This window comes from Strigops habroptila, chromosome Z (assembly GCF_004027225.2).
Source record: "Strigops habroptila isolate Jane chromosome Z, bStrHab1.2.pri, whole genome shotgun sequence".
Taxonomy (NCBI): domain Eukaryota; kingdom Metazoa; phylum Chordata; class Aves; order Psittaciformes; family Psittacidae; genus Strigops; species Strigops habroptila.
The window spans coordinates 30,378,863-30,398,237 of NC_044302.2; the positions used below are offsets into that span (position 1 = coordinate 30,378,863).

At 41.4% G+C, this 19,375-nt stretch overlaps 2 protein-coding genes and 1 long non-coding RNA gene across 5 annotated transcripts in view; 1 reads left to right on the top strand and 2 right to left on the bottom strand.

Annotated features, from left to right (window-relative positions):
- The window catches only part of RASGRF2 (Ras protein specific guanine nucleotide releasing factor 2), a 137,276-nt gene extending 124,358 nt beyond the window's left edge, over positions 1 to 12,918 (bottom strand). For both annotated transcript variants that reach the window (XM_030470267.1, XM_030470266.1), the window contains exon 1: positions 12,508 to 12,918. In XM_030470267.1, the coding sequence (XP_030326127.1) occupies positions 12,508 to 12,792 (285 nt within the window). In that variant the 5' untranslated portion in view covers positions 12,793 to 12,918. The remainder of the gene's footprint in view (positions 1 to 12,507) is intronic.
- Positions 1 to 19,375, bottom strand: part of ATP6AP1L (ATPase H+ transporting accessory protein 1 like) — a 756,678-nt gene that overhangs the window by 577,646 nt on the left and 159,657 nt on the right. The gene's annotated exons all lie outside the window — the stretch shown is intronic.
- Positions 351 to 18,667, top strand: LOC115600877. The gene is made up of 3 exons (XR_003989192.1): positions 351 to 361; positions 3,052 to 3,057; positions 18,560 to 18,667. It is a non-coding gene; the product is annotated as an uncharacterized LOC115600877 (long non-coding RNA).

A 19,375-nucleotide genomic window follows, 5' to 3' on the forward strand; every position in this document is an offset into this window, starting at 1 on the left:
TCCCCACTTGAGGTCTTACACATTCCCTACACCCTAGTACTCGACCCAGAAAATTAAAGGTATGTAAATCTGGCAATAGCAAGACCAAGTAGCCAAGCCAAGAGTTAAAGAAAAGGGCGGACTCACAAAGTGGACTGTGGTTGTAAGGGTGTCCACTATGGGAAACCATCCTGTGAGCATAAGGCAAGTGAGAAGCCATGTGAAGGTGAACACCCAAGGACTCCCAGTGAGGTTACAAATACAACAAAGAGCACTCCCTACAACAGCTCTTTGGGGGTCACACCACAATGCTCTCTTCCATGATATTTGCATGGAACCTGAGTAAAGTACATGACCTCTTTTGGTTTTTAAGTAACCTTCTGTGCACTGCACCACCGTCAGAATAAGAAGACTTGGTTGCTTACACTTCTTCACCCGCCTTGAAAGCAACATAAGAAAGTCAGGATCTCTCAGCAGACCATGAAATAAAATGCTGACGCCCTGGAAACTACCATGCACAAGAAAGGGCACAAGTGATTAAAGTCTTATACAGATACTTGGTTTTGTTTATATGTTCCCTCTTGCTAGCACACTGAGTCATTTTCTAGTATGATCAGAATGAGAGAAACACAGAGGCCAAGCAAACTCATATGGTGTTTCTTACGTGTTCCACAGATAAGGCAGATCAGAACCACTGTATTAGTATTTGTGGGGCAGAAACCAGCCCAGGAAGACAAAAGCAGCTTGCAATTTACACATGGCAAAGCAAACACTGAAGAGAAAGACTCAAAGAAGAAAACACCAGAAAGATGAAGCAAATGTGTGTACAATGATATATTATCCTAACTATGAATTTCAATGATCATAAAAAATGTAAGTCTTGACAGAGAAAAAACATCCTTCTAGCCTAAGTAGTACTAAGAAGACCTTCTGTAATTTCAAGTAACTTACTCACAAAAAAACCCCACCAAAAACCGACCAACCAAAACAAAACAAAACAAAAAAAACCAACCAAACCAACAAACAAAAAAAACCAACCAACCAAACAAAAAAACCCCACAAAACCACACAAAAACCCCAAACTGTTTCCAATGTTGGCTAAGCGCATCAAAACCAAACTGCCTGAAACAATAAGTTGCACAATTGAGGTTAATGGGAGTAGAGAGAGCATTTTTCCTTGAAGGACAAATCTGCAAGGTGAAGGCATACCAAACAATCCCAGTGGCTGAGAGAAATAACAAGAGGAACATCCCAGCTGTACATTTCAGGATTAGGCACTTCTCAAGACTTACCATGTGCTTTTCCTGCATGCAGAAACTTGCACATGATACCTCATGACTAACTTGGTAACCACTTCTGCATTCACCCATTAAGCCGCAGATGAAACCCTACAATACTGCAAGGATAAACAAATATCACCCTGCAGATGGTGCTACCCATATGCTAGCATATGGTAAACATTATTACGACTGTTTTACTACTGCAGAAGAAACTGTCCAGAAACTAATTCATCAGGAGGCCACAGGGAGTGAGGAGATCAAGAAGCAAATGCACCTGGGACGCACATAACCCAAATAACCATCCTCCTATTTCATATGACCCAGCCTATGAACACACATTAAGACAAACTCACATTCAGAGGTCTTCAAAAAAGTAAAAATAAAGTAAAAAGTCAAGTAAAAAATCAAAGAGATATATACAGAAAGTCAATGATCTTTAAGAAATCCTATTTAAAATCAGAGCTTGGAAAACGCCTTTTTTCTTTTTTTTTTTTTTTCCCCTTGTATGAAAGGTAGAAGGGGAAATCTATTTATTTATTTCAGATGGAACCACTCAGATTACTCTAAATTGTCATGTACATCCGAATGGCTGTCTTTACTTCATTCACTTCAGTGGCGTATAGCCAAGTTATCTGCTGCTAAGCTACAAGAATGCAGTGCAGTATTCAGAGAAGAGCATCTCTCTTCAAAGCATTTTAATATTAGCATACATGGTGCAGACATGACTTCTCTGAAAGTCTGCAGCAATTTTCATACTGCTGATGATGGAGCTCTCTCAGGTTGCTGCACATTTTGGATCATATAATACTGGACACCAGCTAGCTAGGCTTTCCCTCAGGCCACCAAGTAGTGCACTTACAAAACTTCCATCTGCAGTAGGCAGAAAAAACATGAGAAAAACCCTTGTCTAGGGCCTGCAAGCTTACACCTCGCACAATAACAAATCCGCACCAAAATTAATTGTCTCTATCTGGTTGTTACTAAACCACATATCAAGTAGGTCAGAAAGCTTCATTTTTTTACATGTGTTTATATCTCAATTTTATGTTTATTTTATTTGGTGTTCTCCTTTTTTTTTTTTTTTTTTCTTTTTTTTTTTTTTTTTTTTTAGTTTTTGGCATTAGATCACAAAGATCACACAGATGTTAGGAGAAGAACCACATCTGAGGCTGCCAGCTGCCTTGTGCATTGTTAATTTAGTCCAGTGTGTGCAAGCATAGTAATTGCAGTCCCTTATGAAGTGATTCTTCTTTCAGATCCTAGTTCAGTTACCACATATAAGTGAGATATAATTTCATATTGTCTTCATCTTGATTTCTGAATGCACATCTGCCTGTTTTATATATTACACATTAATCAGCAAAGTTCAGAAACTTCTTGGGTAATGTCCTTCTCATGAAGTAATTCAGATGCATCCTTAGTACTAATGCATTTATTTTCACAACAGTCAGTGAGGTAAGAAGGAATTACTGCAAATATGGTCAGCACAGAAGCCAGCAGTTTCAGATGTAACTCAATTTGGATGCCTGATCTGAAAAACCATCGGCCTTTGGTATTTAAATGGCACATTTATTTATTTTAACCACTACTTTCACAGAGATCAGTTCTACCTTTGCATGCCTAGCTCTTGTGCCAAGCTTGCTCCCTACAACAAGGAAAGTTTAATTATTGTAAAGCACCTCACACATGTCGTTTGTGTAGTTTTTCACAGAGGTCCTAGGCAAAAGACAGAATCTAGTTCCCTCAGGTGGTGTTCTGATTTTACCATGAAATATTTTTTCTCTTCCAGTAGCTTCATGTTTCACATACTCTAAACGCTCAGAGGATGTGGGGAGTGTGGGGGGAATGGAAAAGCCCTATAGGAAATCACCCCCTCCAGGGTATTAACTGAAAATCTTCTTTTGAATACTTCATGAGAAAGGAGTTCAGGAAAGAAACAGACCTGCTGAAACTGCAGAGCACAACAAATCACAACACAGAAGAAAGAGTGACTGACTGCTGGGCTGCTCAAGAAGCTGTGGCTCTGTCCACTCCATCCTGCATCCTGACAGCCTGCTCATATACTCTGCACATGCAATTCCTTGGACTCCACAGAAGAGAAAAAAGAGATGGAAAACACACACAACACACACTGATACTTGTAAGGAGCAGCTGCAGGACCAGAGACTGTGCTCCAGCCCTTGGACCTTACACCGAGCGACACTGTGACAGCAGTAGCCGTTTAGTATCATAGAATCACAAAATCAGCTAGGTTGGAAAGACCTGTAAGATCAAGTCCAACTGTTAGCCCAGGACTGCCATGCCTACCACTAAACCATGTCACTAAGGGCCTCATCTACATGGTCTCTGAACAGTTCCAGGGATGATGATTCCACCACTGCCCTGGGCAGCCTGTTCCAATGCCTGACTATCTGCTGTGGGGATAGCCACTAGAGGGAGAAGGTATGAACCTCTCCAGCAGGCCCTACGCTTCTCATCTGCTGCCACAGAAACACTGAGATTCCTGGATTGTGGAAGTCTGAAAGATTCCAGTGTCTGGAAGCACCAATTCATCTGAATCTATCTCCCCATCACTGTTCCTCAGCTCATGTGATATTCCCTTCAGTCATCATATATTTCTTGGGGTAGGAAAGCTACAACTGAAAGACCTCACAGTCACAAAAACAAATATATCCTGCAAATTACACGTATAAGGCTGAGTAATCATTTTGCCTGATGTTTGTGGTCAAGCCCTAGGAATAGACAAAAATACTTCAGATATCAAATGCAACAGCAGTATTAACACCTCAATGCCTTTTAGTATTGTTCTTCCCTTCATCTGTACACCCAAATATCTGCATGACTAGTGATGATACCGTGCAGAATCGATGTTGTCATCCAGTCTTCTGTCAGTTTTTCTTCCATCTTTTTCGTAAGAGAGCTTTGCAGGTGGCCCATAAATTTTAAATTCTCCCTGACAGATTTATTAGGAACAAGCATTTTTAATATTTCTCTAAAATTGCTCTGCAAGTGCCAAATGGAAGGGAAAAAATGATGAGTACAAAAGAAGGTTGCAATTTTCTTGCCTTGCCTCAGCATCCACGAATGCATAGGGTTAAAAATAAATTTCTGATTTCATCCTGGAGGACATTAGAGAGACTCTGTACAAGTCGTTGAACATGATCTCCACATTTCCAGATAAGAATACAAAACCTTTGGCATTTGCAGGAACCGGAGAAACTATTTGTGTAAGGGAAAGGAAGTGAACAGAAAGCAGAAAAAAAAAGAACAGCAGTCACCTGCAATCATCCTAAACTTCCAAGATGTGAAGATCCAGCATATACCTAAAACATCAAAACAGAAAACAGCAGTAACGTAGTATGTTTTAGGATCCAGCATGGGAAATCTCAGAACTTAAGGCTACAGCCATAAACATTCAAATACCACAGTCAAAAACTCAAAAGACAAAAATGGACAAAGCCACTGTTCCAGAGTGCCATCCAAAGGAATGGCAGAATATAATCCCATACTCTTTTCAATAGTTACAGCATTTAACTCTTAAAACAAAATCCGGGCTTTTTTTTCAAAAGAAATAGTGGAACTGATCTGCCACAAAAAAATGCTTCCACAGTGGAAGTTAAATCGCTTACGACAATGGAGCTCAGTTCAGATTTAGCAGCTTAGAAACACTTTCTAATGAAACTCAGTTGGTTCCGAGTTCATGGAACATATAATGCAGATATTGAAAAGGCTGGATTGAATTGGGAAAGCCTCTGCTTCTATATATACTGATTCTGTACCTCAAACAGAAAACCTTATGGGATTGGTAAGTCAAAAAACATTGGAACCTAGATTGTAAGCATATGTTCCTAGACATCTAGTGCAGAGGCACAGTGTTAAAAAAAACCCCTCAGCATCAGTAATGGCTGTTAGACAGAAAAAAAGGAAAAAAAAGGTACTCTGTGGAATCTCATTTTCCTTCAACTACACGCACAGGCGGGTGACACCATCTCTCTGAATTTGTGTCTGATCAACAATGAGGCAGCAAACAAACACTGACAATGTTTTCAATCCAGACAAAATCTACCCCACTTTCCCCCCCAGCAGACCTATGAAAGAGTTCCTAAATTTGGCCAGTCCATCACCACTTTGGGAAGCACGAAGTGAGAACGCTTAGAACATTCACACCGAAAAGCGGGTTCGTGTTGCCTCAGAATCCACAGCACTGTGGTACCAAGTCTGCTTTGATGTGGCGGACCTAACAAAATGTGGTACTGTTAGCAGCAAAAATCTGTTGCATGATGGCCAAAAGCAGTGGATTGATATTTTCAGACCTTGCCATCTTCACCAGCTGTGTGAGGGCTATGTTAATGATTTACTGCACGAAAGGGGTTCTTTTTGGTGTGAATCTGCTACACTATACACGGAAATCACATGGTGGGACGCTACTTAGAGAGCCCCACTTGCAGTGCAGGCAGAAGGTCCTGCAGCAATCAGCTCTCTACATAAGCATTATGCACTACCACATGGGTTGGACATCATTGTTGCTCAAGATGCAATATGGACATATACACTAGGACCCATAATAGGCTACATCAAAACAGGCCATGTTCCTGCTATTCAGTAATGCACACATACTGCAAGTGGCAGAATAAGACTGGTAATTATAATATATGTGGCCAAACTGAAGAACCACGACAGCTTTTATTGTACACTCAGATTCTTAGGATAGAGAAATCCTCAGCAAGCGGATCAAAAAAATGCTGCTATACTACTAATGATGACATTGTAATACATAATATACGAATATATAAAGACTGTCATAATGTTGTCATGTTACTATAGAAATAGAAGCTCTGCCTGGATCTTCTATTCAGGTACAAGACAAGAAATCAATATGGGTAGCATGCGACCAGAAAACAGGGTATATGCCTTAACAGTCTGCTTACATGGTAATGAGGAAGAGCAAAATCATTTTTAAAGTTAAATAAAGGCAAATTAAGATAAATGGAGTATAATTATTCAGTAGACTGGGGACTGACAATTCAGGTTAGAGGCTGACTTGCTATTATTGTGCTCAGAATTTGTTTTCTACAAATTCCCTCTTACATTTGAGGAACTAAACAGATCAACACAAATCAACGCAACTCTGCCAACATAGGAGACAAAATGAACAAAAAAGTAGCATTAACTATAAGACTAGTCAAAGAATGAAATTAATGTTAAACTGCTATAATATTTTATTTTAAATGTAATTTGAGTATTCACATTATCGGTGTGAGCTACACTGCCCTATGTAGCAGATTCTGGTCACCCGGCATAGCGTCGTGTGATGTTTAAGGTTAAGAAACATATTATTCTTACATGATAAATATTTGTATGACATTTTCAGTGTTTGTGCTTTGGGATGCATTTCTAATTTAGCTCTAACTTGCTTCCAGTCTTTCATTTGCTGATATTTCACCTGTTAGCTAATAGGATTTCCCAGCAACTCTGCAAATAAGCCTTTGACAAATGTCATTTGCCTTGGGATCTAATTATTTTTCAGTAACTTAATTAAGGAGTTAGCGCTTCCGCAAAAGCATACTGTAATATTTCAGGATCTTACAATATTTTGCAGGGAAATGTTAAGGACTTCACCCTGTGGTTTCTCTTCATTAATACTTTGTCTCACCAAAATCTTGTCTTACTACCATCAGTCCCAATGTTCTTTTACTTACATTTTAGCTCTAAGATATTCAGGCAGTGTCTTTTTTTGGCTGTTGCCCTCAAGTCTGACAGACACTCGAGTACAGAAAACAACAGATCACTGTCCAGCTCCTGAATGGGGCCTACAAGGATGCTTGAGAGGGACTCTTCATCAGGGGCTGTAGTGATAGGACAAGGGGTAATGGGTTCAAACTTAAACAGGGGAAGTTTAGGTTAGACATAAGGAAGAAGTTCTTTACTGTGAGCGTGGTGAGGCACTGGCACATGTTGCCCAAAGAAGTTGTGAATGCTCCATCCCTGGCACTGTTGAAGACCAGGCTGGACAGAGCCTTGGGCAGCATGGTCTAGGGTGAGGTGTCCCTGCCCATAGCAGGGGGGTTGGAACTAGATGATCTTCAGGTCCTTTCCAACCCTAACTATTCTATGATTCTATAAAGTCACTTGACATGGATTAAAGTAGCCAAAGATTTAATATTAAACTGTTCAATGGCATCAATATTCTCCAAGTCATGTCTGTCTGGATTGAACTAACCTTTCAAGATGAAGGCATGTCAAAAATAAACTAGATCTACCTGTAACTTACTTCTCAGCTGGGTACATTCCTCACTTCTGCATAGTTACAAACAGCCCATTTCGGAACACTACAGCAGAAACACACATTTTTAAGAGCTAGAATGAAATGGTTAAATTTGGGCAAAATAGCAATAAAGATGGCGATGATATTTTCTGTTCTTCTCTTTATTCCCACAATGTGCTCATTACTAAGCAAGCAGGTAAGCACAAAACATCTACCGAACAGTGAAGTTCAGTCCCTGGAGAGATCACAAGGGTTATACTTTTCTATTTATTTACTGCTTGTTGCCTTAGGCCAGAAAGCACGCTGTAAATTCACTTTACAGTTCTGCATGAAGAGCCGGAGGCAGACACTTCGATGCAGCTTGCCTTAAGCACGAAGTCAGTGACTTGTTTTTCTTCTTAAATGCACATTAAAATGGTTTGAACCCATTTATTTGTTTAATGTGCCCACAAACTCTATCACCTCATGGCAGTGGGAAAAGAAAACAAGAGCTAGTTACCCCAAAGATGTCTTCATGCAAGACTCTTCCACGAGAAGGTCTTACAAAAAAATACTAATCCCAAAATTGCTAGTATCTTCCCACTGCCCATCTTTTTTAATTAACTCCTTCTGTTGAAGTAAGCCCTTCTACCAAAAGAAAAAAAAAACAACTTTGGAGGAAAAAAAAAGCCAACCTTTTTTTCTTCTTATATACTGAGAAGACAAATTCGTTCATTATTTTTTAAATGCTGCAGGAAATTTCTAAAACATGGGCTTCTCTGTTGGACCTGCACTGGAACATCCCAGGAAGCTACCTGCCCACACGTGAGCAGTAAGATTTATGGATAAAAGGCAGTAAATTCTCTTGCCAAAAAGATAACACCACTCCTCAGCCATCTACCACATATGACAGATATAATACATATAACACATGTAACAGATGCTGAACAACGTGGGGTGGGGTTCTCCAAATAAAAGTGAAAAAATTAACATTTAATTCACTGTATCTTCAGGAAAAAAAAAATTACCTTTAAGCACTGTTGCTAGGTTTTATATACACTAAATTAGCAGTGAGGTGCCGCAAAAGCTGTTGGTGGCATATGCCTGCCTTATCACTTCAAGGAATAGAGACGTTTCAAACACCGCAAAATCACCATGTCCTTTATAAAACAAATTCAGAGCTACAGTAAGCAGAAAAAATTAAAATAATTGGATTCTGTTAATCTGTGGGGACGAGGACTTAATACTGCATTTAATTTTGTTAAGTGGGAGGAATATTATTGCGGGCAAGATACAAAGAAGAGTCTCTGCTCAAATCGTATAACATTTACAACCTTAAATACACTAAGACAGTTATTAATAACTGTATCAGAACATTTCCATGTATTCAATACACAGTTATGAAAGAAACTATACACACAGGCCTCCTCCCAAATCAGACAATAATAATAATATTTACATTCCCCTACTCACTTGCTTCCAATACTCTTTAAAAAAACTGTGAGCAAGTGTCAGTCTGCTATGGAACACTGCAGAAAGCATCATTTTGGGGCATTTTACTCTGCTTTTGAGAGAGACTAGCCACTCACTGAGATAAAGCCATCTCTTTCCAGAGTTTTTGAAATAAAAGATGAAATTCATTCTCATGGAGTCTGTCATAGTCACAGTAGAGAACTTGTTGGGAGCTGCACTTGTTTGCAGACTACAGTTCCTGCAGGAAGAAGCTGTTTAACTGATGCCAGAATTTAAGCTTTCCACATGTAGTATTTTCATCTCCTAATTCATCTCCTAAAAAGAAGCTGTTTTGAAACTCAGCTTCTTCCACGTTGCTGCTCTTTCAATATAATCTTTTTTTTCTGGAATGTGAAATCACAGTAGATAGCAACACCTGTTTGGCATTTACAAAACCCTTTTAAAACCTGAGCAAGATCAAAACACTTTAAAAATAAAAACTTAATATCTGCCACATACTCAATTTGATCCCATATTCCCAGACTGTCAACTGATCTATGCATTATGCAGTTTGTTAATACTAAGAAAGATAATGTACTTTTAAATGAATTTGCTTTGAAGCAAGTATCCCTCTGAAGGAAAAAAAATACACTAATATCTTAATGGAAAAGACAGAAAAAGTGTGTTCTGTCATTGCAATATTTTTTTCCAAGCTCTTAACACTTTAATATTACAGCAAATCTTATAATGGCATTTGGCATCTTCCACAAAACAGTAGTACAGTTCCTGTAATACTTACCGTCCCTTCGTAAGGGACTGCTGGAAGGTTGTAACAGCACCAATAGTGATTAAATGTGAAATCATTCAGCTTGTTGGGAGATAGATACCCAGACCTAAACACATCTGTTGACTGAAATACAGTCTCCTGTATAGGGAAGTACAGCTCCGTTGCTCTCTCCACTGAACTCTTGACAACTTCTCAGCACAGTTCTTGACAAGTAATCCTTAAATAACTCTAAAATTAAAATTAAAAGATCCACAAACTAAGGAAAACAAAACCTATTTGTTCTGCATGCATTTTCCATAATCTTCAGTTACATAACTTAAAGAAAATGTATTGCTTTTTTAAACATCCACTCAAAGGATGTTGATAAAGCTCTCTCCTGTGATTAATTCTTCTTTCTCTCTCCCCATCATTTGTGTAATTCTACAACACATATCACTCTAATGTCTAAACTACCTAGGTAAATAAAACCCAAACTAAAAAGAGATTAATTTTTTTCCTTCTTTCTCTTTTGCAGGAGAGAGACCTGATTCTTCAAAAACTGGCATAAAGATAATTCTTTTTATGCCATTAATACATCTGTGTGATTAAATCAAAGCAAATTAAATCTAGGCAGCATTTTTACACTGCCAGTAGTTAGCACGTACAACACTGAGTTTTCATTATCATCTAATTAAAATTACTTTGTCTTCCTCTGTTAAAAAACTGAAAGCTCACAGTTTATTCCTTTACACTTGTAGGAATATAAGCACATTTTCTAAATGTTTAATTTTCAAATATTTCTCTTTTTTCTTGTGGTTGACCAGTTTTAGTTGCTGAGGGAGGTTCCTGTACACCTTAGCAAAGGTTTGTGCCTAAATGAATATAGAAACAAGGGCGTACTTTAATAAGCAAACATTTGTAGAAACTACTGACACTCAAAAGCTTTATTCTGCATCAAGAAAAAGGTGAACAGGAAAATGATAGTTTCTGATGGTCTGCCTCCAAAATTCAAACTAGGATTCATGAAAAAAGATTTGAAATGTTCTTCTGCTTTTTCAGTAGCAGACTGCTATTGTTAAGAACATCAACATAGTTGATGTTTGAAGCAAAGCAAAATTCAGCTTCATCCCCTCCAATTATTTTGTCTCCGCACCACTAAATGTAATTACAAACAACTCAAATGTTCATCACTATAAAAGCACAATTTAAGACACCCAGAGAACAGATATGGAAAAGCATTGTTTTCACAGTTCTCTTAGTCAAGCCATAGTTTAACAACACTACCAATAAACAAGTGCACTAAGCCAATGTAAAGCAGACAGGGAAATATTCACATTTACTTTCATCTAGGGAATCCTCCAGTGTTTCATTTAGCGATGCTCATACAAATATGCCTCAAAGCAACAAGCAAGAATGTCGTGAATGAATACGACATAACCATAATCATCCCAAAGTTCACTTGCCTAACTATGCACCATCTCAAAGGCAGCTTAAGCACACAAGTATTTGTTGCAAATGGGCAAAAATGCACAAACATGAGACCAGGTTCTGAGTTCTCCTTGCAAAGTTATCACTCTAGCAGAGCACACAGATGTGGCAATTTTCGGAGGCTGACTTAAGTCTGGGTCCCTTCCTCGCAATCAGCACGAAATGCCTGCAGCCAGTTTGAAACCATCCTCCTTACAGTTACTCAAACTTTTCCAAACCAGTTTGACACCTGTTTGGTTCCTCCTGTTCAGGAAGAGAGGCAACAGGGCATGCCAGATGCAGATTCAAACAAATTCAACCAGGCAGCAAGTGAGATCAAGAATTTACATGAGGCAATACGAGGTGTGTGGTTAGGATACCCAATCTCTATCTACAATGAACAACTACAGTGTCCTCTTCTTCATGGTTATGCAATACACAGATAGTATTTAACCCCTTGCTGGTTCGACACGTGTGTTTCAAACTGATCAGCTTTTGGGGGGGAGGTAATTTGACAGTTCATGCATCACGAATTGCCACCCCTCAAGGGAATGAATCCCACCAGAGCCTTCAGCGTTCCTCGCCCTCCCAAAGCCACAAAAGATCTGCCTCGAGCATTGTGACACCATTTCTACTGCAAGCACCACCAACTTCACACCACCTGCCTGGAGAAGAACGTGAAATGCACAGGCTTAAACCAGAGCACACACTCACCCTTGCCTCTCAGCCACCAGCCTGGCTCTTGGACGGGTTCCCAAGGGAGAGTTGAGAGCTCATTACCCCCCACAGCATCACTGAGACGAGCGGGAGCCCCACAGCAGGATGGGCTCAGTAACTCCGCGGAGTCCCCCATATGCCATTTTGGTACTTTGGCCCTCGCACCCTCTGTTTACTGAGTTTGGTTGGAATTATGTAGCTGTATTGCAGAAGAGCCATTATCAAGATGATTAAACACTCTGTTTGCAAGATGCTACTCTCAGGGTACCCTACTGAAACAAGGTGGGCAGACAGTGGGGACTAAAAAGAGTCAGGTGAGAAGGAAGAATTATTAGATGGGGTGGGAAAGTCACTGCCCTTGCCACTTTCTGAGCGGTTGATGCTCTTCCGGGAGTGGCACGGACCTCCCTGCCTGGGCTCTGGGGCACCCACCGCCATCCCTCGGGATGGATGCAAAGATGCCGGGTGAAAGGGTTGTAGGGTGCCTGACCGCCCCGACGGCCGCGGCTTCGCTCAGACCCCACCACAGCGGGAGCGCTGCCCCGAGGCCACCTCTCTCCATCCCTCCATCGCTCCCGCCCCGCAGCCGTGGGGAGCGGTACCTGCTTGTCCAACGCAGCATCCTTGGCGCTGACGGCGACACATCCCTTGGGAGCCGGAACCCGCTCGCAGTTGCAACCCTCCAGCATGTACATGCCGGCGGGCCGGGCGCTCTGCTCTCCTTCGAAGTAGAAGAGCACGTTTTGGTAGAGGGCGAACCACTTCTCGTGCCAGCGGTTGGTCTCCGCCGTCTTCTTGCTCAGGTAGCCCCGCTTGGTGCCTTCTTTTCGGGCCAGCAGCGCCAGGTACAGGGCATGTCCCTCGTTGTACCGCACGCTCTTCTGCATCTTGCCCCGCAGTTTGCGACCGCCCCGGGCACCCTTCGCAACACCGGCTGCGCCGCGACCGCGCTCCGCGGGCTCCCCTCGCCCCACCACCGCCCGCCCCGATCTCCTCCCGCCTCGGAGGCGGCCGCCTTTAAACCTCGTCCCCGCTCCTCGTCCCCGCCTCCCGGAGCCCCACAGGAGGAGGGAGCTGCCCACCCCTTCTCCCCCCTCCGCTTCCCACCCCCTTTCCCGGGCAAAGTCGGGTGTGACGCGGAGGGATCAGGCGTAATCCGCTTTGGAGAGCGATTTAAAGAGCAAAGTCGGTGCTGCACAGCCCCGCGCCCTCCGTCCGCCCGCTCACACCCGCCCGACGCGGGGGGGAGCTGGGGGGCACCGCGGGGATGGGGATGGAGGTGGTGGAGGGTCGGGTGCTATGAGCTTGGACGCTGCGAGATTTGGGGGCTTTGCGGTTCTTTTCCCGGTAGTTCGAGGGGGTTTTGATGCTTTTGAGTGAAAATCTTGGAAAGCGGCAGCGCTTGGTTGAGCGCGGTGGTGGGAGTCGGTGACTGGGTTTGTGTTTTAAAGCAGAAGCAAGAGGCGAAACCCAAGTGAAATGCCAGAAACATGTTGCTTTGAACCCGATACTCACGTTTATTCAACGCGAGGAAGGGGAGCGTGTCGGGAGGGCTCACCCCGGGGAGCTTCATCCCCGCTCCTTCCCCAGCATCCCTGCTGAGAACGAGTAACCCGGCAAGGGCTGCAGACAGCCTGTTGTGTGTTTACTCCTTACAGCGAGTTTAGCGAGGCTAGAGGCAGGCACGGTTCCGTTTCTGCAGCCAGGACAGTAGAATGAGGAACGGTCAGACCTTAATAGTAAAAAATATGCTCTGGCAAAGGAGCTGGTATCAAGAATTGTTTCACATAAAACATAAGCAAATACAGAAATTTCTACCAGCTCTAGGACCCTGTAATTTACCAAATAATTTAAACTTCCTTTTAAGGCTCTTTCACGAAAAGGCATTTGAAAACTCACTTATAAATGCATTTTGGGTATGTCTCTTCTGCTTTACCGTCTTAAGAGTGAGAAAGAAAAATCATTCTCTCACTGGCTGGCTGAAAAAAAATGTGAAAATTGAATACTCGGTGAGCTGTACAATGCACAGAACAAGTTAGAAAGTGTTCCCCATGTAATCTCAGTGAATGACTGTGATTTGGAATATTATTTACAGGAACTGTGGACCCGTGTGGAGTTTTAAGGCTCTCATTCTGCAAACAGAGAGCTTTCTATGGGAAAAACAAACAGATGTACAAATCCTGCTGGAACTGACTTGTTTTCTTTGTGACTCCACACAGCAAAATTTGAGCCTAACACAGAATGTTGAAGTCCAGGTTTTGGAAAGGGGCTGGAGATCATTTAGGTGATTTCTGTGTATGAAATGGCTCACATGCGTGCATCTCAGTAACTGGGTTCTTTCTTGCTTCTTACAATACATCTTTAATTCCAATTTACTCAACTAGCACTATCCAAGCCAGTATTAACTCAGTGTGTGAAATTCCATGGGATATCATATGTCTTGGTGCAAGTAAATGGCAAGGCAGAAAAAAAAACAAGGGAAAGAAGCAGACTGAGACTCAGAGAAGAGTTTTTAGATACTTGACACTAAGTGAAGAGTCAGTGCTTTCCAAGGTAAGCACATTGTATATCACAACGAAATGCTCTAGTAAGAACTTGTCTTTGCCAAAATAAGGTTGCAAGTTTCTGTCCCAATTTACGTAATTTGTACATCAGTAAAGCTTCTGCAGAAATCAGAATCACCATCTCTTCTACCACAACACTTGAGACATACAGTAAAAATAAATGACAGGAGTTAAATTTTAACTACTAAATAGAGGAAGAGAGGGTTTCCTTTCAATAACATAATTTTCTCCTAGGCACACGTGCGTTTTTCCTGAGCTGATAGTGTTGAATATGTCATTGCACAGCAATCCATAGGAATTACGAGGCATTTAGTGTTCCTGTTCACTACAACGAACGCTGACTGTGTAACCATCAGTTTGTCATGAATTCCTGTGCTTTACTGCTCAAAGTATGATTTAGTTCTCTCAATGATATTTTCTTAATTACTTGATTATCCTTCACAAGTCCAACTTAGTTTTTATTGCTTTATCTACTACATACCTATGTATATATATACTATCTAATACATCTAAACACATGTATGTAAACATGATTTTTTTAAAAAAATTCTTCATTACCAACAATAAAGAAGGGATTGTTAATGGGGTTTTTTAAAGAAATTCTAGGCCAAATTCATATCACAGAATTCCAGGTTGGAAGTGACCTCAAGGATCATCTGGTCCAATCTTTCTTGGCAAAGCATGACCTAGACTAGATGGCTCAGCACCCTGTTCAGCCAAACCGTTAACAGTGACCAACACTGGGGAGTCCATCATTTCCCTGGGGAGATTATTCTAATGGCTGATTGTTCTCATGTAGAAAAACTTTCCTCTTGTGTCCACTCAGAATCTCTCCAGGAGTAACTTATACCCATCACCCCCCATCTTTTCCATGGGACTCCTTGTAAAAAGGGAGTCTCTGTCTTCTTTGTAGCCACCTTTTAAATACTGGAACGTGAAGATAAGGTCTCTCCTTGAGCACTCTTTTCTCCAGGCTGAACAAGCCCAGCTCTCTCAGCCTTTCCTCACATGGCTGCCCGGTCCTTGGATCATCTTTGTGGCCCTTCTCTGGACCCTCTCCAGCTCATCCGCATCTTTTTTGTAGAGTGGGGGCTGAAACTGAGCACAGTATTCCAGATGTGGTCTGTCTTCTTCGTCTGCAGTCCTGACCCAACACTATCAAAGTTCATCTCTTTGCTCTTACTTTGCAATTTCTACCTTTTCTGTTGATGGAGGTCATGCTGTGGGAACGAATTCAGATGATATGATGGACAGGGATAAAATTTTGGCCAGTCACTTTACAGAAGCACAGAATCGCTCAGGTTGCAGGGACTTCTAGAAGTCATCTACTCAAACCCTTCTGCTCAAGCAGGGTCAGCCAAAGACCGTGTCTAGTCAGGTTTTGAATTCTTGTTGCCGTAAAAGCTGGAAGTTCCTTTCTATCAGACATCTCATGTCAGATATAGCTGGTGTAAGGTAAAAAGTAGGGTAAAAGGGAAAAAAAACACCCCATATTCTTGTCTTCCAGGCACCATGGTGTTTTACAAGGAGAGTGGCATAGATTTGTTCCTCTTGGGAATTACAAAGGCAAACTGGGACACAGTGACCTGCCCCAATCTGTGAAAATATGTCATGAAACTGGGATGAAGTTGGCTGAAAGTGTAATAGATACTCAGTAAAATCTGTCTCTGAAGCTGTTTCTCTTACGAAAAGCAGGAGTTCAAATGGTCAATGCAGCTTTTCTCATGCAGAGAAAAGGGAAAGGCTGCAGCAAACCAGAAACTTTGAAAAGTGGAAGAAAGTGGTAACTGTCATCTTCCCAAGATGATAGAATCATAGAATCATAGAATCGTAAGGGTTGGAACATGATCGAGTTGTATGTGCAAACAGATGCAAATGAATCTGTTGATGTAATTTATTTTATAGGGCTCCAAAGAAAAGAACATACACAGAAGCACATTGGTTCCCTTTATTTTCTATCCTCCTTAACTAACCCTTTGTTTTCTCTGCATTTTCATTCCAGGGGATTCATTTATAAAACCACATTCCCAAGAGCTGTGTCAGTATAGGCCCCAAGGAGCCTTCTGTAAAACTATGGTGGAAAGTTGTGGTCACATATAAACTAATTTAACACATTTAGCTTATGTCTACCTTGAATTTCCATGGGGAACTAATTCATTGCATCTTGTTCAGACCTGTCATAAATAGCTGGATACATAGCATCGTATGACTGTGCAATTGTTGGTTCTGATACCCAGAAGTGACCATGAGAGCTCAGGGGGCATGTCAGTGAGTTGTCACTCTTCTGAGTGACAGGAAAATCTATTTCAGAAAGTACATAAAATCTAGGCCTCTGTTCTCGAAATCACCTTTGAAAAAATAATGTAACAGTAGTAAAAACTGATTAAAGCAATGAGAAAAGGATGTTATGCTACCATTTTTATGGCTGGTTTTGTATGTATTTGCTCTGGGTTGTTACTCATTTTGAGTGCTTATTTGTTAGTAATTTGGGATAGTAAATCATTATTTACCTTTTCATGTCAAGGTAATGTATCAAATAAATACAAAATAATTCTGTAAAGCTGTTGAATATCTTTGCAATATGTTATGGGGAAGAAAGTAGGTTTCATTAAGAATATACCTATATATCTCCTCTTATATGTTGTCTGAAAAGTAGAACTGAACTAATATCCTTTTTGTGATTTCTTTTTGTGATTTTAGTTTCACAATTTTGCTGACATAATGGTTTATTCTCTAAGGCACAAAGCATGATATAGATGTTTGAAAGGTGTTTAAAATATGTTTCAAATAACATCAGTTGTCTGATATAGCAGGAAAATTTTCAAACACATATTACGCATCACTGGTATTGTTAGTCCTGATTATCTTGAAAATAACAGACTATTCATATGTATATGTAAATGTTGTTTACCATTTATCATTCTCCCTTTAAATTACTACAAACAAGTCTGTGTTTGCTAAATCTAGCTTTTGATATCATTTGAGATATACTTTTCCTATTTACCTAGACATTTTTTTGGGGGAAATTGTCTTGGCTAACCAATTTTAAACCATTGTGTGTGCCAGATTATGGTAATTCATTCTTCATGGTTACTATTTTATTTATTTTGTTTTTTAGCAACTGGAAGCAGAGGTTGGAGTAAGCCTTCCTGTGGAAGAGATGTGACTACACATACCCCTCAGTCATATGAGAAAGGTCATGGAATAAGTGTTGATGAGATTCTTTCCTTCAGGAATCTCAGGCCTCCAGGTCTGCCACAAAGATGGGAGGAAAGGATTTTTACTGTCATACTGAAGGGTAACAAAGGGACCACTGCTGTCAGTGGGAGATTTCAGCAGAAGGCAGATACCTGCAGATCATTTACGTATTATGCAGGTAAGGATGCTATCACCACAGTTTAATGCCTTAGTCTCTTTTTGCTAAACGCTGCATGAACACAGGAAAAGGATCCATGCTACGAACAAATCAAACTAAGCATAAGATTATATCCCTAGTCAGTCAAAAGGAGAAGTACAAGAACTAGTAAATGCGCTGCCTGTTGTTATAGGCAGCATCCTCAGCACGCAACTAGCCCATTTGTTGGTGAGATTTTGGGCAAGGAATAGCAAAAAAGGTTTTAGAGGAACTTTTGAAAGAACAATTTGGTGTGTCTGTAGAGGTCATTGTAGAGTTCTTCCTGTGATCAGGAGCAGCATGGAAAAATGAGAAGGACAAGTTTAAAACTGAGGAAAAAAAATGCATGGCAGAAGCTGTCTCACAGTTAGGCTGGAGAAAATTGAAAGCGTGAAAAAAACCAAATCTGAAATCGTGGAATCAAGGAACTCAATTAAATTGAAGAAAGAGCACTATTTAGGAAGGAGGCGAAAGCAGGTGGGTTGTGGAAGAATTCAGGCTGTTTGGCAGACTGATGATAATGAGACCCCAGTAGGTAAAGGGCAGAGGAAGCCCATGTGAGTAACCAAGGGCTGAGAATGACTAGGGAATTAGAGAAGGTGGCACAAGGATCCTAACAGCAAGAAACAGAGGAAGAAGTTACTGGTAGGTGGTGATATCCACCCTGATATCTGTTGGAGGAACAGTACCGCCCAGCATAAGCAATCCAGAAGGTTCCTCGATTGTGCGGAAGACAACTTTCTCTTGCAGGTGATAGAGGACCCAACAAGGAGAGGTGCCGTGCTTGACCTCGTGCTCACCAACAGGGAGGGGCTGGTGGGGAATGTAATGCCCCAGGGAAGCCTTGGCTGTAGCAATCATGAGATGGTCGAGTTTGAGATCCTCAAGACAGTGAGAACAGCATGCAGCAAGCTCACTGCCCTGGACTTCGAGAGAGCAGACTTTGGCCTCTTTAGGAACCTGTTCAGTAAGGTTCCATGGGATAAAGCCCTGGGGGGCTCCTCCACCCAACTTGTACCTCTCTTGAAGGAGCTGATGGATGAAGTTGCTAAGCCACTGTCCATCATATTTGAAAAATCATGGCAGTCAGGTGAAGCTCCTGATGATGGGAAAAGGGGCAATGTAACCCCCATTTTCAGAAAGGGGAATATGGAAGACCCAGGGAACTACAGACCAGTCAGTCTCAGCTCTGTGCCTGGCAAAATCTTGGAGCAGATTCTCCTGGAAACCATGTTAAGGCACATGAATAACAATGAGGTGGTTGGTGACAGCCAACATGGCTTCACTAAGGGCAAATCCTGCCTGACCAACTTGGTGGCCTATGATGGGGCTGCAGAACTGATGGATGGGGCGGAGCAGTTGACATCGTCTACCTGGACTTGTGCAAAGCGTTTTGACACTGTCCCGAGTGACATCCTTGTCTCTAAACTGGAGGGACATAAATTTGATGGATGGACCACATGCTAATGTGCTTCATCCACATGGTGGATAAAGAATTGGCTGGATGGCCAC